The sequence below is a fragment of the Bombus pyrosoma genome, linkage group LG6 (genome assembly GCF_014825855.1).
Source record: "Bombus pyrosoma isolate SC7728 linkage group LG6, ASM1482585v1, whole genome shotgun sequence".
Taxonomy (NCBI): domain Eukaryota; kingdom Metazoa; phylum Arthropoda; class Insecta; order Hymenoptera; family Apidae; genus Bombus; species Bombus pyrosoma.
The window spans coordinates 7,695,135-7,704,244 of record NC_057775.1 but is presented as its reverse complement, the minus strand read 5'-3'; the positions used below and the strand labels follow the sequence as shown (position 1 = coordinate 7,704,244).

The window sequence follows — 9,110 nt, the reverse complement described above, 5'->3', positions numbered from 1 at the left end:
AACATTTACGTATACATACATCTCTGTAAAGTACAATCATATGCACAAACGAGGCGAAACTATTTCTGTATTTGGACTAAATATTAGTTCCGTAGACCAAACTTAAATTAAATCGATCAATTTTTAGAGATGAATAGTGGGCAACAGGTGTCATCTGCCCTAATTGATGGATTGTAAAAATTAGCATGCAATAAGATAAACGTAATCGAAACATTTAAGTCGTCCCTGTAAAAGTTATAACATAAAAGAATACAGGATTATAAAAAATATAAGTATAAATATGACAAAAAGTATTTTGAAAGTAATCGTTCTTGAAAAAATACCTGCACATAACCTTAATGGAATGAAGTAGTTATGGGGTTACTTTTTATATGAACGATTTAACTGAGTCGATTACGTGCCGATAAAGAATCTCTTGCCTAAATGTTTAATTAGCGATAAAAAAAGGTAACAGGTAAAGAGATGTACAGATAAATCCTATGCGACCATGATCATTATGCAATATGCACGAATACCGCTTGAAAATGCCGCCTAACGAAAATTATTAATCTTATTTCATTTTCTTTTTGTTCAAATTTTTCGAGTAAATACAATTAAGATTATCGATAGCAGGACAGATGTGTATTATGAATTAGTTGAGACGAATCTATCGATCAATAGAAAGATCCGTTATTTTTCAGCTATACGCTGATAATGTTAGGTTGACATTTAAAAATGCGCTTTCTATACGCTTTTTCCATGCAACAATGTTTACGTTGGAGGATATGTACGTGTGCACGTGTGTACGTAAAAGATAGTAAGTAATTATGTCATTTCTATCTTACCTGCGATATAACGGTGAATGATGATTTTGTAATCACGGTACACGCAATACACATACACACATGTGAAAGGAAAGAAACATTCGAATGAAAAGTGTATACAATCCAAAAGGATGTATATGTACATGTATAGCGGAAAGTACGTATCAAGTAAAAATGACGCATCTTAAAAAGTGTTTTTTGAAAAAAATGAAGATCTATTCCATTTTTCCTCTTTAGCTGTAATAATACGAAAATTGAATACGTATTATACTTTTATTTGTTATTTCGCATCAAGACAATTGCTCCTTCCTCTTTCAGTACGACAACAGAATAAAAATACTAACCCATGAAATAAATTCGTTTTCACCACATAGTGAATAATTCTATGGCTCTTCGATGTGTCAATGAAGTAAATTTGTGTTACGCCACGTGTCAAATTGGATAAAATAATGCGTGATTAGTAAATGGCAAATAATAGAAGAAACGTATTTCATCGAATTATAGGTGTTTCCACTAAATACTGTTTGTGATACCATTGCATTTTAGCCGTATTAATTCATTATTAGCCTTAACAAGTTGGTACGAGCGGTTCTCTCTCTTTAATTTAGTAGTTACGCGGAGAATAGTAACGTAAATGGTGTTTTACTATTAATCGTGCAATTTTAATCAAATGCACTTGATGCACGATTTGTCGATATTATGTAGTGTGATGTAGCAGGATTTAATCCTACAGGGAGAGGGAAAGAGAGAGAGAAACAAAATATCTTATTATCTTTCTTTAATTTGTCACTATTTTGGTAAAAAATTGTACATATATTACAAACAAGTTTAAAATTTTTTAACATTCATTTGTTTGTTACACAATTTGCGCATAATTACGTTGTTTTGTGGTTATCTCATATTGTTCGCATTATGTATACAGGTATCTATAAAAAAGAACAGTACTATGACAAATACAATCTTGAAAACCGATTATTCGTTCGACGCTGAAAAAGAATTAAAATAGAGAGGAAAGGAAAAATCCAGAGAAAGAGGAAACAAACGATAGGAATCACAGGTTTACTTCCGGTAATTTTTCGATGTATTTACATTTACGTGTATCTATGTATACAAGATCGTTAAAAACATTAAATGTTTATGCTCGCATTACGATAATATATTCATGTATTTACATGTGTATCCATGTGTACAAGGTCGTTAAAAAACATTAAATGTTTACAGGTTTATTTTTCGTATTGCCCTACGCATCATTAATTTCGCGATTTCTTTTTTTTCTGTTTTTTGTTTTTTACTTATCTGTGTCTCTGTGTTTGTCTCTCTTTCTCTCCCTCTCTCGCGTACACACGCGCTTACTCATTCATATTTCTCATATATTCTCTTTTACATTCAATCGTCGTCGTTTTTAAATATTTTCTCACATAACGTCGCAGTTTATGTACAAGTAGAAAAAACCTAATAACAATATCAACTATCACACCTTACACGCCATTATAAACGGTTGATACGTACATCACGCGCGTATTAAATAAAGAGACTTTCGTACTGGCATAGAAGGCTCTTTTCACCTTGTTCGCCTTATAAATGTCCATAATGTCCATTTTCATAGCATTGGAAATACAAAATCCCCTTATGGAAAAAAATTTTTTATCGGTTTCTTGAAAAGATTCATCGCACATATACATGCATACATACACATACAAATTCCGTTCTCTCTGGTATGTACAACTAGAAAATACATAACACAGCTACTTATATGTGTACAAGTAACCGATTTTACAGGAAATGTACAGGAGATGAACGGTGATATTTCACGCTTACGTTCTTTTTAGGACTTAAGTGTACATGACGCCTGGTTCTATACTCGTTGGAAGGTGTCTTTCCAATTCATTACTGAATTGATATACTTTAGATAGAATAATAAATTCAATCTACAAAAGTACTAGAGAAACTGTGATCGTTACAAAATTATAAACAAATTTATAAGAGTTGAAACATACACGTTACCTGAATTAATAGAAATTAATAGAAACCTGTAGTAAATACTACTAGCTCGTGGATGTAAAAATATCATAAATATTACGATCAAAAAAAAGAAGTCGTACGTTATGTTTCCTCTTTTCTATCAACGTGAAATTTGTGCATTTGCATTAAAATACTTCGTAACAACGAAAACAGATTCATTGCTTTAGATCAAAAAAATCTATTAGCAAAAATCGACAACCTTCCATCGTGCAAAATATAAAAATTCTTACGTCTTGAGAATGATTTACATCTTGAGGTTGCTTTTACTAAGCGCAGACGTAAAATACATTTGGTCGTAAAACTGTACGCTTCATGCTGGAGTGAGACATTCTCAATATATCCTTCTCCTGCAGAAGGTCCTTAATCCTAATAAAAACCTATCAACGAGTCATACAAATTGCGTTCACAGTTTATGGCAACAAAAAGTAACCATGTTTTCTTTGTTAGCTATTGTGTGAGACGCGAGTCTTATCGCAGTTATCGCATAATGAAAGAGAAAAGAAATAAATTTGGACAATAGGATCAATAATTATACTAATCGCAAAATCAGTAAACAAATAATTGGTAAGCACTATCGTGCTGCATTCTTTGATATCAATCACAAAATTATATGAAGGTAACGGATTTTCATTTCTTTTCTTAGAAATAAAGTGACCACATAAGGAAATACCTTACTGTCGCTTTATCTCCTACAATATTGCCAGATTCAATTTTCAACTCTTAAATTCATATGTTTTGTATGTTTAAGAGTGTATCAAAATAATTTAATTTATGACTAGTTTTGCCTCTCGGTAACCTTATCTGACAGACCATGATAAATTCCTTTGTCTCTGAAGAAAACACCCAGAGTATCGATCTGCCATGGCAAGTTAATCTGTCATACATATTTACCTAGAAGAGCTATAACCAGCATTTATAAATTTATCTTCTTCTCGTTAGATATCACATACATTCTAAATATCTTTCGATAGATTGCGTTTGACACAAGTAATGAAATTCATGAAAATACAGAATCTGGCAACGTTGTTAGCCTATGCAACAATGTTTGTAAAGTATGTGCAAGATGCTTGTAATCAGTATGTTTCGCATTCACTTCCCACATACTATATATACAAGTCGCGCTAGATAAATCTATTACGTATACTATATTATCTTACTATTCTTAAGGCTAATTTAGCTTGCTGCACACACGTGACGTGGTCCATGTGACATCTGAAGACACTGGGTGGTCAGTCGCTATCGGAGCCCACTGGATTAATTTTTTTTCTCTTTTTTGCTTGCTTTACATTCACAATTGATTCTTCCTGCGGCAACACGATTAAATTCAATTAATAAAAAATACAAACATTTAAATAGTATCAAAAATAGCTACTGTAGATTATTTTTAAATTTACTTCACTACTAGATGTACTGTCCAAATGGTACCGAGGAAGCGGCCTTTTTGAGCTAGACCTTTCCCTCGTATTAGCACCAGTTTTTCTGTGGCTTCCTTTACCACCAGCACCACCGCCACCTCCAGCCGACGCTGCTGCATGTTTTCGTGCTGAGCTTGTTGGTGGAGGCGGAGGAGGTTCATTTTCCTCATTAACTTCCGCAAGTGCAAATAAATCTCCATAACTTTTTCTTAAAGAATCACTACTAGCTGCTTGTGCTTGTTGTAGAGCTCTTTGCATTCCTTCAGAATGATAAAGCTGCAATTCAGCGGACGACATACAATGCTGTCGTAATTGATCCAAATGACCAAGAACTTGTTCGCCAGAGGGTGTACCAGATTGTTGATTATGTTTAGGGCCAGATCGTTTCCGTTTGTTTGGACTTGTAGCAGGGTAACGAGTACTCAAAAGATTCGCAAGTAACTCACTGAGTTTTTCTTCGTAATCGCGACACCAGTAACGTAGAGCTGCTACAACAAACATGTCCCCATCCACGTTTTGTCGTGCAAGCAATTGTCGCAGAAGTTCTAACGTTGGCCTATTCAATTATTAATGTTATTAATATTGAATTAAATTTTTTATCTTATTCGTTTTGTTTCCTAGTAAATGATTTACTTACTTTTCTTGTTTAAGCATAAACAATATCGATGTTAATGCTTCTGCGTGATCTCGAAATTGCAATTTGGGTAAGACAGGTAATACATAGTCAATTGGAAAATCATGGGCAAAAATAAGCTGCCAAAAACAATATTGCTCAAAAGTTTCCCAATTTAAACTTGCTGTCAAAAGTGATGTAAACGATTCCTTTTTTAACATCTTTAAATGTCCTTGCATTATTTGACAAACCAATTCTTGTAATTGGCATGCATCGACGGTCGAGACAACCAAATGCAATAATTGAACATTTCCAAGAGCCACATTTTGAAAACCCATGTATACATCAGGCACAAGGTAACACAGCATAAATATGTTATCTTCATGGCAGAGCTATAAAAAAATGATACATTATATACGACTAATAAAAGGATATATAAAACAAATTAAAACAAATTACATTTTTTACAATTGTTTGTGATATTACAATTTTTAACTTCTAAAACTTACATACCTTCAAATCTGACACTAAACACGCATCTAATTTTTTCTCTCGATGTGCACAAAAATCTTTATATACAGATGCTTTAACGTCATTTAACATATTACTGCAATAAAAAATAATATAATAAAAAGCACACTTTCATTTACTTATGTGTAATTTGCATTCCACTATGAACCTTGGTTCGCCTTCCCGTTTTTCTTCCTCCCTGCCCCAGACTTTCAAAAAATAAAGTAACAGGTAACCTATTCTTGATTGAACGTTTTGTATCTCTGCAAGTACCCGAGCTAGCAGCTTCCGCCTATTGTCCTCTTCTTTACACAACTGAAACTGATTTCGAAACATAACAAACAATGGTGTACTTATACTATCAGTCAAGGCTTCTTCATTCAAATTATCTGATGGAAATATTTGAGATGTAATTTGTGAAGATAAGATCGTTGATATGCAAGAAGCCAGTGCTGGTATAGTTTCTACATCTATTTCATCCTCTACAACCATTTGTACTATCCTCTCCATCGTTTGACATCTCACTTCATTGTCTGTTTCACTGTGCAAACTTTCTACAGCAGTCCTTAACTCTTCTGGTTCTAAAATTAAATTTAACTGAGATGTAATATCTTCTTTCTTCACAATACAATTTGCATTTTTTTGTTCGTTTTTTAACTTCACATTTGCTAATGGAACATCTTCTTCATCTTCTTCCTCTACTTTAGTCACTATCCTATAATGTTAAATATCCTTTAGTGATATAACTATATTTTTAAGCTGAAACATTTGAACTACTATGTGATAGAAATATAAAGCAGAATTAACCTTAATGATACTTCGTCTTCTTCATCACTAAAAGCTGGTTCTGAGTCTTGATTTAGATGATTATTTTCAACTGTTGTATTCGCTGCATTTTCCAGTGTAGCTCCTGGTGTAAGATCCTTATTAAATTCCTCCGTTTTACCTGAATATACAGGAACCTTATTTCCTGCTCAAAAACATCATGCAAAAACCAAAGTTAGTAAGCAATGAATGTGCTATAAGCTTAAGGGAAACGTGAATAATAAAATTTATTAAAAGGCCAGAAAATGAGTTTTAAATGATGTTTAAAATAGAAAGATTTGTTAAAACCATGATACATAAACCCAAAATTAGTATACATAAATATTTTTCTGTGCTTATATCTATTTGATATGTACATTTGAATATCATCAATATTTATACTACATATATTTTCAAAACTAAATATGTACATTATATAAAGAATAGCATGATTTTAATATGCGATGAGTACATAAAAATAAATAGATACATGTTTATACATGTGCAATAGTAAGCTTTTTCAGTGCTCAGATTTTGAATGGTCTATAGAAAATAAACATGCAATATTGTGTAATAATTTTACCAGGATCTGCATTAGGTGGTAAACAGAATTCTTTGAATGTTTCTCTTATCTTGCTTCTTAATTCACGATCTAACTTGGGACTATCGAACAATGGGTAAAGACTCGGCAAAACCCGTTTCTCCAAAATTTGTCGTAACGACGAAAAGATTCCATTTCTCACTTTCTCGGTTAAAGGTGGATAGAAATTTGGTATTATCTGTAAACAAAAATTACGTAAATTTTAAAACTGTAATGAAGTGTTGAGATTTACATTATCGCTTACTCTGCATAAAAAGTCTAGCAATGTGGCAGTGACCGGTGGATGCGATCTCATGGAATTGTGCATGACAAGGATTGCAGGTTCAATGTTCATTATGTTATCCTTCTCAGGTTCAAAAAACAACCAATCATAAAATAAAGCAAGTTTAGCATTACTTGCAGCTACAGTTGATGTACAAGTTGTAAATAACCATCCTATTACTGCCCATCGTGGTATAATGTCTGAACATAGTAGCTCATTTGTTGGATGAATAACACCAACAATGAATCGTATAAGATCACATCTCAAAGATTGTGATTCTGGTGTAGCCAGGTACTGCCTTTGAAACCAATCTTGATATCGCTTATGATTACCAAAACGGACTTGACTGGTTAAAAATACTAATTTCCTTTCCATATCTGGTGTAAGTCTAGATTGCAGAAACCTTCTAGAAGTCCTAGTTTGTAAAAGTTGAAGGACACCACTGAAATTTGGACAAAGAGACTTTGGATTGAGAAGTATGTCTTTCCAAAGTGACTCAAATTCAGGTATCCGTGCCACATTTTGTAATAGGCGTACTAAATCTCTGCAAACATTAATTATCATTTTGTTTATTGCAGTCTGGTTTGCATTATAGATATAGACAAAAATATTTCATTTCATTTACCTTCCAATAACCAGACAATCAACCATACGTTCTCTTATTAAGGATACAGTAAATGTAACTTCTTTTTGACGTAAACCAGATAAATGTGGTGCATTATGATCTTCTATTAATCGTAAATAGGTATAAACAATGGATGCTACTAGAAAAGGGAATTTATCCAGCCAAGGTCGATTTTCTTGAAAAATATCTAAAAGTGCATCAACTAAAAATAAATTCCGTGGTGAAATATCACCACCAGCTGCATGCCTTAATAAACTTAAACAAAGGTTATCCACACTAGCTACACTGGTTCTTATCATTTCCCTTAACAGCCATAATAACTGACTTCTAGTCACATCGTTCAATCGTAGATATCTTTCAAGTACTAATTGATTAAGATGTACTAACACAATTGCAAGACCATCTCGTGTAATTAATGTCAAGTCTCTGTAACTTTTTGGAGCATTTTGAGGATCTGTTAAAATGACTACCAACAATCCTAATGAAACTTCTTCATGTGTTTTATCCTTACATACAGCATTATTTAATGTATCATGGGCTTCTTTTTCAGATAGTCCTGCAGTCAGGTTTTGGAGCACTGTATAACATCTCTCAAATTTCTGAAAACATAAAACAAGTTTTCAATATCTTGTAACAACAAAATATTTTAAAAATATAGCATAAGGAAATGTAAAAAGATATAAAAAGTGTAACATATTTAAAGTTCCGTACTAACAGACTATAAAATTAAATAAAATTATTAATATTGAGAAAACATCAAAAGCATTTTAGTTCCAGTATTAAATTGGCAAATTTGATAATATCTATCATTCATTATATCTTTTATCGGATTTTAGCGATTAATATTCAATTAAATTATTCATTAATATTCAATTTTCCATCAATAATCAAGAAAAATGAACATTAGAATTATGCAAATGATTCAAATATTGCCGCTAAGACGCGTGGTACGACGTGTGGCGCCGCGCGGTCAGCGACGTGCGCGACCGTCGCAACAATGGCGGAACCCCTAGCACCCGATACGTATCCAGTGACTATTTAAAATATTTATGTTACCTCTTCCAAGTCGTCCTTATTCTCTATGCAACTTGTGCTGAGTAGGCGGGACGCGAGAGTTTTCGTTTGTTCCATAGCTGCTGACTAGCCCACGGCCGTCCCGTGAACGTTATTCTAGGCCCTGTCGAGCCCTCAGCCCTCAGCCCTGTGCCCCTGGCCGCTTGTGCTTGCCTCCGTGCATCGTGATCGTCTCACTGCCTGTTCGCTCTCTATCTTTCTCGCTCTCTCTCTCTCTCTTTCTCTCTCTCTTCCACCTTCCCCACTCTTCGTCTCTCGCGCGGTCTCTTCACTCTGTTTATTCCTTACCACGGACCTCCCCGACTCCGTGAACTGTCCCGATGCGATTGCGCATTGATACATGCGCCTCGTCTCTTCTCGGCCTCGCTTCGTGACGTGATC

The 9,110-nt window shown here is 33.8% G+C and overlaps 1 protein-coding gene across 2 annotated transcripts; it reads right to left on the bottom strand.

Moving 5' to 3' along the window:
* Positions 1-1,566: 1,566 nt before the first annotated feature.
* LOC122568764 (integrator complex subunit 3) lies at positions 1,567-9,037 on the bottom strand. 2 transcript variants are annotated; one of them, XM_043728903.1, is made up of 10 exons: positions 8,712-9,037; positions 7,656-8,254; positions 7,013-7,574; positions 6,751-6,946; positions 6,171-6,336; positions 5,533-6,078; positions 5,367-5,460; positions 4,878-5,245; positions 4,220-4,796; positions 1,567-4,129 (listed from the first exon to the last, which is right to left on the bottom strand). In XM_043728903.1, exons 1-10 carry the CDS (start codon positions 8,784-8,786, stop codon positions 4,055-4,057), a joined length of 3,258 nt encoding a protein of 1,085 aa, XP_043584838.1. In that variant the 5' UTR covers positions 8,787-9,037; the 3' UTR covers positions 1,567-4,054. The 2 variants fall into 2 exon arrangements, with proteins under 2 accessions (XP_043584838.1, XP_043584839.1); XM_043728904.1 differs by having other exon boundaries at positions 6,171-6,309; positions 8,712-9,036.
* Between the last annotated feature and the right edge of the window lie 73 nt (positions 9,038-9,110).